The sequence below is a fragment of the Vombatus ursinus genome, unplaced genomic scaffold, assembly GCF_900497805.2.
Source record: "Vombatus ursinus unplaced genomic scaffold, bare-nosed wombat genome assembly UNPS02014847.1, whole genome shotgun sequence".
NCBI classification, from domain to species: Eukaryota; Metazoa; Chordata; class Mammalia; order Diprotodontia; family Vombatidae; genus Vombatus; species Vombatus ursinus.
Genome location: NW_020954625.1, coordinates 20,325,933 through 20,345,668, shown reverse-complemented (window position 1 = coordinate 20,345,668; position 19,736 = coordinate 20,325,933). Strand labels below are relative to the sequence as shown.

The 19,736-nt window shown below is 35.3% G+C and overlaps 1 protein-coding gene and 1 pseudogene across 1 annotated transcript in view; both read right to left on the bottom strand.

The window, feature by feature from the left end:
- Positions 1 to 19,736, bottom strand: part of PCDH15 (protocadherin related 15) — a 1,147,277-nt gene that overhangs the window by 445,047 nt on the left and 682,494 nt on the right. The window contains exon 11 of the mRNA XM_027840684.1: positions 3,332 to 3,538. Coding sequence (XP_027696485.1) covers positions 3,332 to 3,538 — 207 coding nt within the window. The remainder of the gene's footprint in view (positions 1 to 3,331; positions 3,539 to 19,736) is intronic.
- On the bottom strand, positions 7,298 to 7,677 carry LOC114026845 (annotated as a pseudogene).

Sequence of the window (19,736 nt, the reverse complement as noted above, 5' to 3'; positions counted from 1 at the left end):
TTCATTCATTAAAGAGTGTTCACCTTTCATATAGAGCACTTCCATCCTCACTGCTAACAATGCACCTTCCACTCACCAAACATAGTAAGACATTATACTTTGATTCTCTTTTTTTCCAATTATGAATCTTATGAAAAAATATATAACATAGTACAGAATACTGAATTGTCTTGAGCACCTAATTTCTGATTTGAACATATTTTTCCTCGAAGAGAATATGTTTTCTAAACATGGAACATCTTCACATGAAACTCTCATATATTGATATGTTAACTGAATATATTGAGATTTGAAAGCACACACAAACACACATAGAAGTATTTTAAGTCAAATATTAATCAAGACACAATCAATAAATATTTTAAGGCACCTACTACATATCACTTCTATTCAAAAGACAATTTCAGCATAAATAGTTGAGAAATGCCTAAGCCCAAATGTCTGAAACTAATTTATAGGGTAAGTTATGGTTTTCCTTTGTGTTACTAGTGAATGACAAATTTAAGTGAGTCACCTAAATCTCAATGCCAGTAATCATTAACTTTTATTTGTATCAGCTACAATTTGAAAGTTTACTCTATTTGAGAAGGAAAACAAATCAATGCATGTATGTTGTCAGCTAGAGAACAACAAATCTAAGTTAATATCATAGCAAGGAAAAATTATTCATAAATAACCTAGTTATCTTTCTCTTTATATTTCCATCCCCCAAAGTTATCAGTCCCTTTGTTGTGCAATATATTTCTTAGAGGTCATTAATAAACTCCCCTGTGTTTGGATTATCAGATGCCAAGTTGGGCCAGCTTTTACACACAGTCCTCAAGACCACATAAGAGTTTATTCCAACTACATATTAATTCACTGAATTGAAGTATAGTGAAGGCAATTTATACATTCTCTAATTCTTTTTTCCCCCACTGATCAACCTTAGCTGGTGTTTGGTCTTTAACCTAACAAATTGAGTAAGCAGATGTCACAGATTCCACTCTGCCTGGGAGACAAAGGGCTTGAATGTTGTCTCATTAATTTTAATGCTATTTATGCTGAGATTAATTTGCATCCTGGCTCACACCGAGAGAAACAGAGCTACACAGATTTAGCAAATGCATGCAGTAAAAGAAAAGAAACAAGACATTCTAAAAAAACTTCCGCTAAGTTAAGGACCTGTATTTAGAGCTGGAAGAGGCTAAAGGGTTTTTGAACAAAATTCGGGTCTCCTAAGTGTGAAGTCAAATTCTGGATTGTTTAGGAGTACATGCAAAGCTGTTGCAGAAGATGTTTAGGTAGCAATGGGTTGGGATCCTAACTGTTGGAGGGAATTCCCCGACTGATGTAATCACAGATCATTTGGAGGGTTGCAGTATAAATTGTATAAATTTTTGTGTTGTCATGTGTTATTTCTCATAGCTACAAAACACAGAAATGTATAGATGCATGAGTATCATAAATATGTATATGAAGACATGCAAAGCATGTTCCATTATCATAGGATCGGTCAAAGATTTCAGAATATTGAGTTAATTCAGAAAGTTGTTATCTCAGAAACTTTGGGATAGTATTAGGCAACACAAAGGGTAAAATTCAATTTAAATATTTGTAGTTTTAAAATAACTTTTATCTAGTAGCTGTTTGGGGGTGGTAATCTGACCTTTTCCAGGGAAAATGAAAAATAGAAGAAACCACATCAGTGAGCATGCCAACCCTCCTCCCCCCACACTGATGAAACTTGCAAACCACAAAATCACACACTTAGAATTAAATACTACCTACAGGAATACCACCTGGTGGAACCTGGGAGCAAATGAAACATAAAACAAATATCAACTAAATATAGCCTTAGACATTCTATCAACAAATATTAATTTTATCTCTACTGGGTGCTAGATTTGTGTAATAATTCTTGCAATATGAGCTCTGGTAGCAGTAGTGATTGGACTGGTGATTTCAACAATAAGGGAACTCCTAGAGGGAGGAACTCTTTTCACTAGTATAGGTCAACACCTTCTCTTAATCTTAGAGAGTTTTCTAGAGCCCTGAGAGGAAAAGTACCATACCCAAGGCCATATAGACAGTATGCCCAAGAACTTGAACTCAGAGCTTCCTAGCTTGAAGCTAACTCTCTAGTCACTCACTCTGTCTCTTGTGTGCTCCTGAGGTTGAAAACAGAAGGCATTTAAAGAATTTTAAGCATTTTCTGTCAAATGTATGATAATAGTTTAATTCTAAAGGATAGAATACTGGTGCACCCACTTTTTGAGAAACTTACTAGCTTGTGATCATTGGCAATTCAATGTGCTACTCTGTGTCTCAGTTTCTTCATTTATAAGGGGAGGATATCAATATCTAGAGGGCATGTAGGAGGAGCCATGGTGCACAGAGTGCCAGACCTGGAGTCAGGAAGACTCATCTTGCTGAGTTCAAGTCTGGCCTCAGACACTTACTACCTGTGTGGCCCTGGGAAAGTCATTTAATCTTTTTTGCCTCAGTTTTCTCATCTGTAAATGAGGTGGAGAAGGAAATGGCAAACCACTACAATATCTTTGCAAAAAAAAAAAATGGGATCATGAAGAGTAAGACACAGCTGAAAAACAATTCAACAACAGTAGTAAAATGCAACCTATAACAAACCATCACTGGTGCTACTCGGCGCCACTATTTGGCTACTTTATAAAGAGCAGTAGAAACCAGAAATAGACATCTTAGCTATTAATGCCATCAAATTATCATGACTCCATTTAACAGATGGTCAAATACCATCAGATATTGGTAGGGCCTGATATTGCTCTGAATATAGAATCCTACTAGTGTAGATTGAAACCTGTCTACAACTGCTTAGGTAAGTCTTAGGGAGAAGTCTGAAACTTATAGATCTTCTCTGACTTGGGGAGGCAGTTTGGTAGAGCAGAGATCACTAGGCTGAGAACTTGAGGGTCTGGATTTGAATCCTGGCTCTACCACTTAATATCTCTATAACCTCGGGCAAGTCAGTGCGCCAGAAGGCCCTCATCCACAAAATAAAATCTCTTAATAGCCTTTCAAATTCTCAATCTACAATTCTATAATTTAGCCATTGTCATAGAGCTAATCAAGTCTCTGAGGTAGGATTTGAAACTAGGTCTTTCTGACTCTACATCCAATACCCTCTCTATCAGGCCACCATGACAAAAATATCAGATGAGTTTCTTTCATGTACTTCATTTACACTGATTACTAGTGTCCATATCCTGCCATAAAACTTAAAGACATTCTCGATATCAACTTAAAAAATATAAATACATCCATTAGTTTGACTATACATTTAAACAAAATTGAAAAAAAAAACACAACTCACATCCTCTACATCCTTGTCCAAGACAACGATTCTGAGAGGGGTGGTCAAGTTGAGACTGTCTGAGATGGTTGCACCAACAGGGGCAGACTCCAGGATAAAGCCTTGATAACTAGGCATAGTGAAGTAAGGGCTCTGGTTGTTTTCATCCAAGATTTCAATATGAAGGCTGGCAAATGCAGGGAGAGGATGACCATTATCTTGTTCTGCCTGTCAAACATAAGAGAGAGAAGAAGATATACTATTACATAGCTTGGGTGTGGGCGGAGGAAACTCCCAATCTGGAGCATGGTAAGTTTTTTTTTTTTTAATATCTTTGCAACTTGAATCACAGATATTTCGAGTTAAAAGAGACTTCAGAGATAACCTTTTTCAATTCTCTCATTTCCCAAATTAGAAACTTGAAGCTCAGAGAAGTTAAATGATTTATGCAGTGTACAGAAACTTGATGACAGGGATGGAACTAGGCATTAGACTTCCAGATTCCCAAACCAGTCCCCTTTACACTTGATAGTCATAGCCAAATGCTTTTTAAAGATATTCTGAATTATTAGAAAAGAAGAGGCAGTGTGGGATATTGGGTAGAAAGAGTCGCCCTTAGAGTTAGGGTTCAATTCTTAAGTCCAAAACTTGACTAGCTGTATGACCCTGGGCAAGTCACTTAACCCCTGTCTACCTTGGCTTCCTTGAATATAAAATAGGAATAATAATATCACCTACATCTCAGGGTTGTTGTGATGATCAAATGAAACATTTTTAAAATGCTTTGCAAAACTTAAGATGTTATATAAATGTGAGCTACTTTATGATAAGTATGTTGTTACCACCCCCCCTCAAAACTGCACAATCTGCCTAATCATACCTCTATACCTAATTTAAATACATCCAATCTCATAATTACTACTCACTTATTACCATTCAACAAAAACGAAAAAAAATATAAAGCTCCTACTAAATTCAAAGAACTGAATTTATTACAGGAAGATAAACAAAATAAAGGAAATTTACTCCCTGTGCTCAGTTACTTTACTACACAGTAGGCAAATGCTCAGTCATTTCAGTCATGTCTGACTCTTTGGAGCCCTATTGGGGGTTTTCTTGGCAAAAATGCTAGTGTGGTTTACCATTTCCTTCTCCAGCTCATTTAACAACTGAGGAAACTGAGGCAAACATGGTTAAGTGACTTGCCCAGGGGCACACGGTTAAGATGTATCTGAGGTCAGATTTGCACTCAGGTCCTCTTGACTCCAGGGCTGGTGCACTATCCACTGAACTACCTTGTATGCAAATTATTATAATGCTATCTTTTCTGATGATTTCTAAATTTGGAATAAAAATAAAATATCCTATCTACGGATCATTATCAATTATCCTTCTGAAAAGACAACTTAGTCACCAAAATCTTGCTTATTCTCCCCTCCCTTTTAACCTTCTCCCCAAATCCTCACATCTAGATGTACTAAAATATGTATAAGCATTTTATCTTTTTCTCATCACAATGTAGTCTTTGTTTTCCATGTGGTCAACCCCTCCCACTGAATCTTTCTGAATCTGAAAAATAAATAAATGTAATCCTTTTTATTTGTCTTATTATCTCCCATGATGCCCCAAGTAGAAATAACTGGAAACATACTAATGATCTTGAAGCTTCAATAAACCCCCAGGAGCCACTTAAGAAAGCTAGATAGGAAGCTTGATTCTGGCTGTCATTGAGCCTGTGCCCCTGCCAACCATCAGGATGAGACAATAGTCTGGGGTCATGCAAGTTGGGCAATTATTTGCAGCACAATTGTAATGTTTACTTAAGACGAACTAAAGACAATTTATTTTAATAAATAATTATTGAATCCTAGGAATCAAGAAGTGTCTGCCCATTTCTCTGCTTGCTTTATTTTTTATGCATCTCTTATTACTCAAGAAATACCCATTCAAATAAAAAATAGTGTTGAAAAATGATCATGCATAAAGTAAGAGCCGATCCAGATTCACAATGGACAATATTGAGAAAGGCAAGGAGATTTTCGTTCAGAAGTGTGTGCACACACATGTTGTTATGTTATGTGTCATGTTGAAAAGGGAAGCAAACACAAGGCTGGACCTTGAGTAGACTGGCTGGATCTGAGTAGACTCTGGCCGAAAGACTGGTCAGGCTCCAGGATTGCGTTGCATAAATGTCAACAGAAGCACAAAAGCAAAGATAATCATTTGGGGAGAGAAAACATTGATGGAGTCCTTGGAAAACCCCAAGAAATATGTCTCTGAACAATACACGTATGTGGATGTATATATGTATATACACATATATGGCATAAATATATGTGTATATTTGAATGTATGCATATATTATGCATATGTATATATGTAAATATATTATATATATATATATATATATATATATATATATATATATATATATATGATCTTTGCAGGCATTAAGAAGAAGGTAGAATGGGTGGGTTTGATGGCATATCTTGAAAAAAACACCACGGAGTAAAAGTTGGCTGCTACCTTATTCATCACAAAATGGAAATGTCTCATGATGAGATTCTCTTCATTTCTCTTTTTTAACATGTACCATAACTATACTGTTTAAACTGATTAGCTCAATCAGATAATTCTGATCATGAATGGCTGTTTAAAATTTTGTTCAGTTGTCCTAATAAAGGAATTATGTAGATTAGGGATGCTTGTCTTTAAATGATTATGATTATGTTTTCTGTGTTTTGGTCATAATTCAAGCCAAGTTATCACACTTTTCTATTTCTTTTTCATGAACAATTTTTATTGAAAATTTTCGTTATTTTTGAAAACAAAACTCTGCTGTCCAGGGACTGTCAGTGGGGTTTCCCCTTGGTTTATAACAAAGGCCCAGTCCTTTCTCCTTTTCATCTAGATTTTCCTTTTCCTATTTGTACACAATTTCACAGCAGGCTAGCCTTGTAATTTGTACAGCGTGTTCTTTTGCTTGTGAGATTCGAATGTTGTTGTCAGTTAGAAACACTGATTGCTTTTACTTATCGTAGAATGTTTGCAATGAGGCTTTGAGGCCAGAATTACAATTCACATGTCTTAGAATTTGTTTATACACAGTATGCATTTAATGGCCAGAATTAAATACACCACATCAGTTCCTAAAAATCTGGGATATTTCCCTCCTACCCAAAATTTCCCTGAGATACCATAGCATATATATATATATATATATATATATATACACACACACACACACACATACATACACATACATACATATATATATACTATATATATATAGTATATATATATAGTATATTTTCCAGTAACAGTTAAGGGAATGATGGGACTAGAGTATATATGATGAACTCTGCTAGTGTGGTAAAAGAAAAACAAGCCTACTTGAATATTAATGAAAAGTATATCTCTGAGTCAAGAGAGCCAAAAAAAGATATCAGTAGAACAACTAAAACATAAAAAGGGCTCATTTTAAATATATCCATAATTTAAATACAAAACAAAATAAAGCCTACAGAGATTTATAAGTCTGAGACTAGTGTCTGATTGCTATAGTAACTTTTAGAACTTCCAAGACAGCTGCTAACAGGTACTGCCATGTCTCCACTTTGCAGCTTCCTCTGTGTATACAGCTACATTATTTCCACAAAAAATAAATGAATAAATAAATAAATAAACCCAATTCTTGCTATTCTCAGATTTTCATCTAAGAGGTTACTAAGATCATGATTAGAAATGATCTTTGGAAATTAGCATATTTATATCTAGTACCAACACACTGATACTGATAAATACAAGGACATTAATTTAGTGTTACTGAGAATAAAGACCCAAATCTTTGAGTCTTTAAGACAAATTACAGTGAAAACTCTATATTCCTTGTCCTTCCTTTCTTTGATTGGACTGAAGTCAAGGAGAAAAGATTCATCATCTAGTTTGTGCTCAGGTCCTGCCTGGCTCGCCGTTCATACAGAGAACTTATTTCTTGGATTGAGAAACGTCATCACGAGAGTTGAGATAGAACGATTTGGAAAATTTCCTTAGCTTCACCTGGGTTTGAAGTCCCCAACTTTGTAGGGGAGTAAGGGCCACTGGAGGCAGGTGAATTGGTCTCGGATATGGGACCTGATAATGCAATTCCATTTCGATTCTTGCTGTGCATTCATCTATACATTGTTTAAGTAGTTCTGAATCCATAAGATTTTGGTTTTCTGGAACAACATTCTGGCTTCATTTAGAATGTACTGCTTTTCTCTGCTGGTGTCTTCCATGTGCCCTGATGATGCATGCCACCCCCTTGCAAGCCTGAAAATCCTGCAGTACAGGTTGAGAACTTCTTGTCATGTTGCTATTCTCATTTCTCACAGTGTCCATCACACCTGCCTCCTCCCCCACTCAGAGTGTGGAGGAGGAGAGGAGGGAGTTTTGGGAGTCCAGAATTTTTCTATTTCTTTAAAGAAGTTGATTAGGCTTGGAATTCGATTGAGTTGGTTGAGCACAACCCTTTTTTTTTTTTTAAATCAAAAGTAGTGCTTTCCACCTTTATCCTAGAAAGTTGTTTTTTTTTTTGTTTTTGTTTTTTTATTCTAGCTTCATTTACTAACCAATAGGGAAGCCTACTTTATGGTTTCATATGACTTTTACCTATGGTATGTTTTTGGGAAAAAAAAATACCCTTTGGGGAAAAACAGTACTATAGGCTATCCAAAGGCAAAGTCTACTGAATTAAAATAAATTGGTGGAGCCAAGATGGTGGAGGGAAAGCAGTGACTTGCTTGAGCTCTCCCCCCAAACCTCTCCAAATACCTATTAAAAATGGCTCTAAACAATTCTAAAGCAACAGAACCCACAAAAAAGGTAGAGTGAAACAAATTTCCAGCAAAGACAGCCTGGATGGTTGATCAGAAAGGTATATCGAGCCAGGCGGGGAGAGGAGCACAGTTTGGCGTGGGTGTGCAGACCGCAGTGAACCTGCAGCAGGCCTCAGAGGACTGAATCGCGGGCAGCTGTGGCGGTTTCCAGACTTCTCAACCCAGGAACTCCAAAGACAACTTAGAAGGTCAGTGGGAAAAGTCTGTGACTGCGGTGAGAGAGAAGATAGGTCTCAGATGCAAATCTGGAGCGCAGCCTGGGGCCGCAGCTGTTTCCTGAGCTTCTGGCCCACAGACTGAGGGGGATTCAAGTAGCTGATCAGAGGGGTATTGCAGGGTTCTCTTTGCCAGTGCTGAGGCAGGAATCTCTTGCTTTACCAGTGGTTGGTTCTGGGTCACAGTTCTGAGGGGCGGTCCTGGGGTGAGGAGGAATGCTGGTGTGGTGAAGCTTGTTGTGGCGGTGGAGAGAAAACACTTCGCCTCTTATCATAGCACCTTAGAAGAACTGAAAATTTTCAGGTCCCTAGAAGTATTTCTGAAAACAGCTGTACAGACCCCCGAAGCTTGGGACAATACATTCTCCACATTGGAAACAGACTTTTACCTTAACAAACAGTTTAAAACTCAAGTAATTGGCTGGGATCATGAGTAAGTAGCACAAAAAGAGTCAGACTATATTACCTTACTTTGGTGACAAAGAACGTTAAAACATACAACCAGAAGAAGGCAACGAAGCCAAAGCTCCTACATCCAAAGCCTCCAAGAAAAATATGAATCAGTCCCAGGCTTTGGAAGATTTCAAAAGGGATTTTGAGAAGCAAGTAAGAGAAGCAGAGGAAAAACTGAGAGTGATGCAAGAAAATCATGAAAAACAAGTCAACAGCTTGCTAAAGGAGACCCAAAAAAAATTGAAAAAAATAACACCTTAAAAAATAGCCTAACCCAAATGGCAAAAGAGGTCCAAAAAGCCAATGAGGAGACGAATGCCCTAAAAAGCAAAATTGGTCAAATGGAACAGGAAGTCCAAAAACTTACTGAAGAAAATACTTCCTTAAAAATTAGAATAGAGCAATTGGAAGCTAGTGACTTTATGAGAAATCAAGACACTGTAAAACAGATCCAAAAGAATGAAAAATTAGAAAACAATGTGAAATATCTCATTGGAAAAACAACTTACCTGGAAAATAGATCCAGGAGAGATAATTTAAAAATTATCAGACTATCTGAAAGCCATGATCAAAAAAAGAGCCTAGACATCATCTTTCAAGAAATTGTCCAAGAAAACTGTCCTGATATTTTAGAACCAGAGGGCAAAATAGACATTGAAAGAATCCACCGATCTCCTCCTGAAAGAGATCCCCAAAGGAAAACTCCTAGGAATATTGTAGCCAAATTCCAGAGTTCCCAGGTCAAGAAGAAAATATTATAAGCAGCCAGAAAGAAACAATTCAAGTATTGTGGAAACATAATCAGGATTACACAAGATTTAACTGCTTCTACATTAAGGGACCACAGGGCATGGAATATAATATTCCAGAAGGCAAACAATCACCTACCCAGCAAAACTGAGTATAATCCTTCAGGGGAAAAAATGATTATTCAGTGAAATAGAGGACTTTTGAGCATTCTTGATGAAAAGACCAGAGCTGAATAGAAAATTGGATTTTCTAATACAAGACTCAAGTGGAACATGAAGAGGTAAACAGGAAAGAGAAATTATAAGAGACTTATTAAGGTTGAACTGCTTACATTCCTGCATGGAAAGATGATATTTGTAACTCATGAGACCTTTGTCAGTATTAGGGTAGTTGGAGGGGAAAAATTATATGTATGTATATATAGATATAGATAGATAGATAGATAGATAGATAGATAGATAGATAGATAGATAGATGGCACAGGGTGAGTTGGAAATGAAGGGGTCATATCTGGAGAATAAAATTAAGTGGTGAGAGAGGATTATACTAGGAGAAGGAGAAAGGGAGAGGTAGAATGAGGTAAATTATCTCCCAAAAAAAAACAGAAAAGAAAAGGCTCTTACAGTGGAGGGGAAATGGGGGAAGGTGAGAGGAAATGAGTGAATCTTATTCTCATAGAATTTGACTTAAGGAGGGAATAACATACACACTCAATTGGGTATGGAAATCTGTCTTATCCTACAGGAAAATGGGGAGGGGAAGGGGACAAGAGAGTAGGGTAATGATAGAGAGGAGGGCAGATTGTGAAAAGAGGTAATCAGAAGCAAATACTTCTGAGGAGGGATGGGGTCAAAAGAAAGAATAGAATAAATGGGGGGCAGGATAAGATTAAGGGAAATAGAGTTATTTTTTCACAGCATGTCTACTATGGAAGTGTTTTGCATAACTGCACATATATAACCTATATTTAGTTGCCTGCCTTATCAATGAGGGAAGGTGGGGAGGGAGGAAGGGAGAAAATTTGGAACCCAAAACACATGTTTAAAAAAATGTTTTCACATGCAACTAGGAAATAAGAAACACAGGAAATGGGGTACAGAATTCCATCCTGCCCTACAGGAAAATTGAAGGGGAAGGGGATAAGAGAAGGGGGGAGAGATAGAAGGGAAGGCAGACTAGGGGAAGGGGTATTCAGAATACATGCCATCTTGGGATGGGGGAGGGGCGAGATGGGGTGAAAATTTGGAACTCAAAATCTTGTGGAAGTAAATATTGAAAACAAAAACAACAAAATTACCATAAAAAATTTAAAAAATTATCTAAATTTTTAAAATGTTAGTTCTATTTGCCCAAGTAAAGTGTAAGTTTCTTTTAGTCAGGAGCCACTTTTCTAAAAATGTTAAATTCAATTTCATTATTTTTTTCTGATTAACAAACATTTCTTTTTCTGTTTAATTAATTCCTTTTTAAAATTCAATTTTCCTTTTTAATTATCAAGGATTTATTTTTATTTTCTACCTCTCTAACCACCCCCCCACCCCTACTCTTCTCCCCACCCCATCACATAGGGGAAAACAAAGAAAAGCAAATTCCTTGTAATAAATATGTATGGTCAATCAAAACAAATGTCCATTTTGATCATTTCCAAAATGTGTGTCTTTTTATGCATATTTAGTCCATCATTTCTTTGTCAAGTTGGTGGTATTCTTAACTTCAGTCCCTGGAATTATGGTTGATCACTGTTTGGTTTTTGTTTTTGCTTTTTTGGTTAAGCAATTGGGGTTAAGTGACTTGCCTAGGGTCATACAGCTGGTGAGTGTCAGGTATCTGGTGTCAGGTGTCTGAGGTCAGATTTGAACTCAGGTCCTCTTGAATTCAAGGCCGGAGCTCTATCCACTGTGCCACCCTAGCTGCCCCTTGATCACTGTTTTGATCAGAGTTTTTAAGTCTTTCAGAACTGTGTTTTAACAATATTGATGTGATATAAAATGTTCTGGTTCTATTCGCTTTACTCTGCATCAGTTCATAAGTCTTCTGAGGTTTCTCTGAAAACTGGCTCATTATTTCTTACTGCACGATAGAATTCCATTATAATCACGTAGCATAATTCAGCAGCTCCCCCGTTAATGAGCAACCCCCTTGTTTTACAATTCTTTGGCGCTACAAAGAAAGCTATTACACTCTCTGAACAGGGTCAAGTAGTACCTCAGTTATTTTAACTGACACTTCTCTAGTTATTAGTGATTTGGCATATTTCCACATGGATAGAGATATCTTATATTTTTTTTCCTTGAAAACTGCTTGTTCATGTCTTATGACCACTTATCAAATGGGTAATAGCACTTATCTTGTAAATTTTGAATTATCAAAGAAACTTGCTGCAAAGACTTTCCCTCCAGCAAAGCATTTCTTTCCTATTCTTCTTGGCTTCCTTTGATTTCTTTGTGCACACTCTCCACTTTATCTTGTGTCCCTTTCTATCTTTTGCTTAGTCATGAACTCTTCCCCTCTCTGTTCATCCAAAAGGTAGTTTCTTCCTTGTTTGTCTCATTTATTTGATAATTATTTCTTAGGAGCTCCTCTTGGTAAAGTGGTGTGAGGTATTGATCTAAATCTAATTTCTGCCGGGCTGCTTTCCAGTTTTTTAAGTCCTCACTTCAGTATCTTGGGGCTTTCGGCTGATCAAACATCAAGCTGTTAGGTTAATTTGTTTGGGTGTGCTATGTAGCTGTAGCTAGCATTTCTAACACTTTTGAATAGTGGTGGTGACAATGGACATTATTGTTTTATCACCTGATCTTATTGGAAGGATTATGTTGGCTCGTGGTTTTAGATATATACTACGTGCTATGTTAAGGGAAAATCTCATTTGTTCCTATATTTTCTAGTGTTTTTTTTTAACAGAAATGAACATTGCATTTAGCTCTTTTCATAAATCTGGATGTATCTGATTTGTGTTGTTCTTATTATTAATATAGTCAATTGTGTTTATAGTTCCCCTAACACTGACCCAAATCCTGTGCTTGTGGTATAAAACAACCTGCTCATTGTGTATAATTTTTGTGATACGTTGCTGTAGCCTTTTCTCTAACATTTAAAATTTTTGCATCAACATTTATTAAGCACATTGGTCTACAGTTTTCTTTTCCTGTTTTGACTCTCCCTTGCTTAGGTATCAAGACCACATTTGTATCATTAAAAGGAATCAGAGAAGATCCCTTTCCCTATTTCTGCAGTATGTATTATACTGTGGTTAATTGTTCTTAGTTTGGATTGTTCAATTTCTTTATTGTTCTTTTAGTCTAGGCATTTTATATTTTTGTAATTTTTCATCCATTTTATTTAAGTTGTCAGTCAGAGTCCACATGTATAATTTAATTTATGTCCCTTCAATGTCTCACACCATGCAGGGCATGTAGTGAGTACTCAAATACTTGGTGACTTATTAAATTAAGCCTAGTTTTACTCACTTCATGCTCGTTTCCTTCAGTAATGTGACCTATGTCCTACCTTTCAAAGGAAACTATAATGGTAATAATAAATGACATTTAAAAAAAAGCATTATTAATCAATTTGTATTTTATGAATATATTTTTTTTAAAAAGAAGAAATATTTAGGGGCAGTGAGGTGGCACAGTGGATAGAGCACCGGCGCGGAAGTCAGGAGGACCTGGGTTCAGATCTGGCCTCAGACAAGTGACCCTTGCAAGCTGTGTGACCCTGGGAAAGTCACTTAACCCCATTGCCTAGTCAAAAAAAAAAAAAAAGAAGAGACATTTAAACCAGAAAACTTTGCTTACTTTCCTATTATTTGGGTGATCTACAATTATAATCCAAATCCAAATGAACATAACCAACAAAAGAGAATATGGACTATGATGCTGTGGGTTGGCCAATTCTTTAAGATAGATTTATGATGTAATTACTCCTGTTAGTAATATTCCATCTGTGTACCGCTTGATAGACTGAGATTTAAATCGTTCTGTAAAATGGGTTAAGTACCCAGTGATAGAAGTATGCTTCATTTTCAAAGCAGAAAATGCCTAATATTTTTGGAAGAAGGGTCAGCATCCATTCTTTCCTGTAAGCTGCAGTAACTGGCACCACTTTGTCAAGTAGATTATCTCTTTCTTGGCTGCACACAGGATGAGACAGAAGTAAATGTGAAGTCACTTTCGATAGTCTGTTTTTGTGCATGTTTTATTTTTTTAAATGGACAAGAGCAGTTTAATGGGGGTCACAGGCGTATTATTTTACTCATAGTCAACAAAATCCCTGAGAGGAAGGGTAGGACATATGTGATACTTTTCACATTTCGAAGATGTGGAACTTAGGATTCACAGCCCATAAGTGACTTGACCAAGGAGACAGTCACAGTGGTGCACCAGAACTCTAATGCTCTAAGGAGTTCTGTGCTTTCTTGCTAAGTTGCAGTGCATAATTTCAGGTGTGAAGAAGCTTGATTTTCTATGTATAAAACTTTGACCAATATGATGACACTAATAAAATTCTGAAAAATAAAGAAAATAACATAAAATAAATTCAGGTGCTTCCAACTTAAATTCCTTAATTTCTATGCCTGAACAGCCTAATTATCATGATTTGATTAGATATGCCTTTAAATTTCATTTCAGTGTGTTTATTATCTAAAAATCTTAAGTAAAGAATATTATATCACACACTGTGAGTGATCTTTGGATGTCAAATGCTTGTGTATCCTGGGTTGTGAAGGTGCACAGATGAGTTCAGCTAGAGATAGAACCTTCTATTGTCATTAATTTCCCATTTTAAACTAAATTGTAACTTAAGATTGACTTTTAATATATATTGAATTTAAAGTTTGCAGACATATTCTATATGTGCGAATAGTATTATTATTAATGACTCATTTGAAGGGTTTAGCTTCAAACATATACTACTAATACATCTAGTAAATGGTACAATCATAAGGCTTGATTCAACAATTAAAAACTCTTATAAATGTTAAAACACACATATGTGTTTAATACTACAGAATCCCAAACTGCTGCATTTCTTCTATGTTTCCTTCTGCTAACCCCAGCATTTAAGAAATGCTAGTATCTCTAATGCTTACATCAATAAAACAGAGGAAAGCAGACTAATGAGTTGGACGTGCAACTAAAAAAACTAGCAAAGGAATGAATGAAAAATTCCCAAATAAACAACAAATTGGACATCATGAAAATCAAAGGAGAGATTAATAAAACTGAAAGTAAGAAAACTATTGAACTAATAAATAAAACTAGAAACTGGTTTTATGAAAAAAAGAATAAAATAAAATGCTGGTTAGTTTGATTTACAAATAAGGAAAGAAGAAAACCAAATTATTAGTATCAAAAATGAAAGGGGTGAATTCACCATTCATGAAGAAGAAATTAAGACAATTGTTAGGAGCCATTGTGCACAATTATACACCAATAAATTTGACAATCTTAATTAAATGGATGAATATCTACAAAAAAATATAAATTACCCAGATTAACAGAAGAAATAAAGTACTTAAATAACCTAGTCTTAGAAAAAAATAAAAATAAATAAATTGAACAAGTGATCAACGAACTTCCTAAAGAAAAAAAAAAATTCCAGGACCAGATGGATTCACAAACAAATTCTATCAAACATTTAAAGAACAATTAATTGTTCTTTAAAAATAATTTGGAAAAATAGGTGAAGAAGGAATCCTTCCAAATTCCTTTTCTAACACAAATATGTTAGTAATTCCCAAACCAGGAAGAACCAAAACAGAGAAAGGAAATTATAGGTCAATTTCCCTAATGAATATTGATGCAACAATTTTAAATAAAACACTAGCAAAGAGATTATAACACTATATTACAAGAATCATAAACTGTGACCAGGTGGGATTTATACCAGGAATGTAGGACTGGTTCAGTATTAGGAAAACTATCAGCATAATTTATCATATTAATGGCAAAACCAACAGAAATCATATGATTATCTCAAAAGATGCAGAAAAAGCCTTTGACAAAATATGGCACCCATTCCTATTGAAAACATTAGAGAGCATAGGAGTAAATGGAGCTTACCTTAAAATGATAAATAATATTTACCTAAAACCATCAGCAAGCATTATCTGTAATGGGGATAAGCTAGAACTCTTCCCAATACAATTAAGGGTGAAGCAAAAATATCATTATCACCTCTATTATTTAAAATTGCACTAGAAATATTAGCTATAGCAGTTAAGAGAGGAAAAAAATAAATTGAAGGAATTAGAATAGGCAATGAGGAAACAAAATCATCATGCTTTGTAAATGATACGATGTTATGTTTTGAAAATCCTAGAGAATAAATTAAAAAATTACTTGAAATTATTAACAACTTTAGCAAATTTGCAGGATATTAAATAAAACCACATAAATCATCAGCATTTCTGTAGTGTTACCAACAAAATCCAGCAGCAAGAGATAGAAAAAGAAATTCCATTTAAAATGTCTCTAGACAATATAAAATACTTGGGAGTCTACCTTCCAAGACAAACCCAAGAACTATATGCACACAACTATAAAACACTTTTCACATAAATAAATGATATCTAAATAATTGAAAAATATTAATTGCTCATGGGTAGGCTGAGCCAATATAATAAAAAAATGACAATTCTACCTAAATTAATCTGTTTGTTAAGTGCCATATCAATCAAACTATAAAAAATATTTTATGTAGCTAGAAAAAAAAATAACAAAATTCATCTGGAAAAAACAAAAGCTGAAGGATATCAAAAGCATCAATAAAAAAAAAGTGAAAGAAGGTAGTCTAGCCAAAGCAGATCCCAAACTGTATTCTAAAGTGGTAACTATTTATTTATTTTTTTTTTGTGAGGCAATTGGGTTTAAGTGACTTGCCCAAGGTCACACAACTAGTAAGTGTCAAGTGTTTGGTCTGAGGCAGGATTTGAACTCAGGTCCTCCTGACTTCAGGGCCGGTGTTCTATCCACTGCACCACCTAGCTGCCCCCTAAAGTGGTTATTATTAAAACAATCAATTATTGGCTAAGAAATAGAGTGATGAATCAATGCAATAGATTAGGCACAAATTACCTTATGGTAAACGAGTATAGTAATCTAGTATATGATAAACCCCAAAGATCCAAGCTATGGAACAAAAACTCATTATTTGACAAAAATTGCTGGGAAAACTGGAAAATAGTATGGCAGAAACTAGGTATATACCAACATCTCATACCAAGACATATACCAAGATAAGGTCAAAATGGGTACATGATCTAAACATAAAAGGTGATACCATAAGCAAATTAAGAGAGCATGTAATTGTTTATCTATCAGATTTATGGATAAGGGAAGAATTTAGGACCAAATAAGATATAGAGAGCATGATAAAATGTAAAATACATAATTTTTATTATATAAAATTTAAAAGTTTTTGCATAAACAAAACCAATACAACCAAAAGTATAAGGAAAGCAGAAACCTGGGGATTTTTTTTTTTTGCAATAAGTATCACTGATGAAGTACACATCTCTCAAATACATAAAGAACTGAGTCAAATTTATAGAAATGCAAGTTATTCCCAAATTGATAAATGGTCAAAAAAACAAACAGGCAGTTTTCAGACAAAAAAAAAGTCAAAGTTATCTATGGTCATGTGAAAAAAAATGCTCTAAACCACTTTTGAATAGAGAAATGCAAATTAAAACAACTCGGCCATACCAACTCACAACTATCAGAGTGGCTAATATGACAAAAAAGTTGCATGTTGGAGCGGATGTGGGAAAACTGGGGCACTAATGCACCACTGGTGGAGTTGTAAACTGATCCAACCATTCTGGAAAGCAATTTGGAACGATGCCCAAAGGGCTATAAAACTGTGCATACCTTTTGATTCAGCAATACTACTGTTAGGTTTATATCCCAAAGATATCCAAAACAGGGAAAAGGACCAGTTTGTACAAAAAAAAATATTTATGGCAACTTTTTTTGTGGTGGATAAGAATTGTAAATCAAAGGGATGCCCATCAATTGGGGAATGGCTAAACAAGCTGTGGTATATGATTGTAATGAAATATTATTGTGCTATAAGTAATGACAGGCGGGATGATTTCAGAAGAACCTAAACTTACATGAACTGAGGCATAGTGAAGTGAACAGAACCAGAACACAGTGCACAGTAACAGCGATATTGTTCGATGCGGAACTGTGAACGTCTTAACTATTCTCAGCAATACAATGATCCAAAGGACTAATGCTATCCACCTCAAGAGAAAGAACTGATCTTGAGTGGATACAAACTGAAGCATGCTATTTTTCACTCTCTTTCTCTTTTTTCTTTTATTCTTCTTGTCCAAAATGACTAATATAAAAATGTTTTACATTGCACATATATAACATATCTGATCGCTTACTGTCTCAGGAAGAGGGGAGGGGAGAGAGAGAGGGAGGGATAAAACTTGGAACTCAACACTTCAAATACTGCTAAAGAAAGAAAAAAAAAGATAATATAAGCTCATTGGGGCAGAGGCAGTTTTTGCTTTTCTTTGTATCCTTAGAACTCAGCACACTACCTGGCACAGAGTAAACACTTAATAAATGTTTGAAATGGGGGAAAAAAAGATAGTCTGACTAATAGTCTGACTGCTCTTCTTTCCTTCTTTTTTTGCTTCAGATTTATTTATTTTTTTATAGTCACAACAGATGCTCTAATAGAAGTTCTGATTCTGCCTTCTTTACTTTGTATCACTTCATAGACAACAGGATCATGGAACGTGAGCTCAGAGGTCATCTACTCTGTTTCCTTCATTTTAAAGAGGAGGAAACTGAGGCACAAGGAGGGTTAAGTGACTTTTATAAGGTCACATAGCTAGTAAATGTCTGAAGTGGGTTTAATTTCAAGTCCTCTGATTTCAAAGCAATTATTTACCCTTTTCATTGTAGCCTTTTTCCTTTATTTCTTTCTAATTTATTCTTTGTATTTGTTGTTTCTTGCAAATCATTCAATTATATCTGTATACCACAATTTGCATAGTAATTCCTCAATCATAAGTTTATAAGTCCCACAGCTTATTTCCTACATTTGGCTATAAAGAATTGTTGTATACATTTTTGATCATATGCATATCTCTCTCCCCCGCTCCCCACCATTTTCAATAACGACCTACAGATTGAGTTTTAGTTACAAGATTGCTGAGTCAAAGGGTCTGACCTGTCGCCAGCTTTGATTGTGCATTGCTGGATTGCTTTTGGAAAAGATGTTAAAAACTCCCAGTTCCCCAAGTTCTGTGATTGCATGTGTGGTTTTCCACAGTTCCACTAGACTTGTAGTTTATTATTTTTACCAATCTTTGCTAAATTAAATTGGAACACGGTATAGTTCTCTGGGTTGTTTAAATTTACTTAAATGACTTTTCCTTCAAAATTCAAATACTTCCCTTGAAGTAATGCCATTCCTAGAATAAAATGACACTTTTCATTTAAATCAACTGCCTACCTTAATTTCAGCTCATATTTGAGGTAACAGCAGGGTAAAACCTTGATTAACTAGAACTCAGAAATTAATTGAACTCTTTTTTTCCCTCCGAAAACTACATTTTAATGAAAGGTAGGTCAACTTCAAGGCAGAAAAAAAATGATATTAGAGATTCAGATTAAAAAAAAAGTGAAAGGTCCAAGTTGTATCTTGGGGATATTGTGTATTTGGTCCAATCTACTCCACTTTGTATCCATCTTTGCAATTAGAAAGTGAGAATGACTAGATATTCAGAATGACTAGACCAGGGCAGCATAAGATCCTAAATCATATGAATATTAAATAACATTCAATATTACCAGGTCAAGAAAATGTACCAATACATTTCAGAAAGGTTTTCAATGACAAAGGTTACAACAAGGGCAAAAGATCCCCTTATTAACCTTCAGTTAACTAGAAATTCAATTACAGAGAATATTAACTTCCTTGATCATTCCATTTCTTGCTGTCTTAGAGTAACTAGCGTCTTAGTGGAGCTTCCTTCCTCTCTATGTACTATTTTTAATAGTAAATTTCAACTGACTCAAGATTGTACATGGCCTGACTCTTGGGGTTTCCTGATTGTTGTAGAAGGTAAGCTTATGGTTCTTATCTTTAAAAATA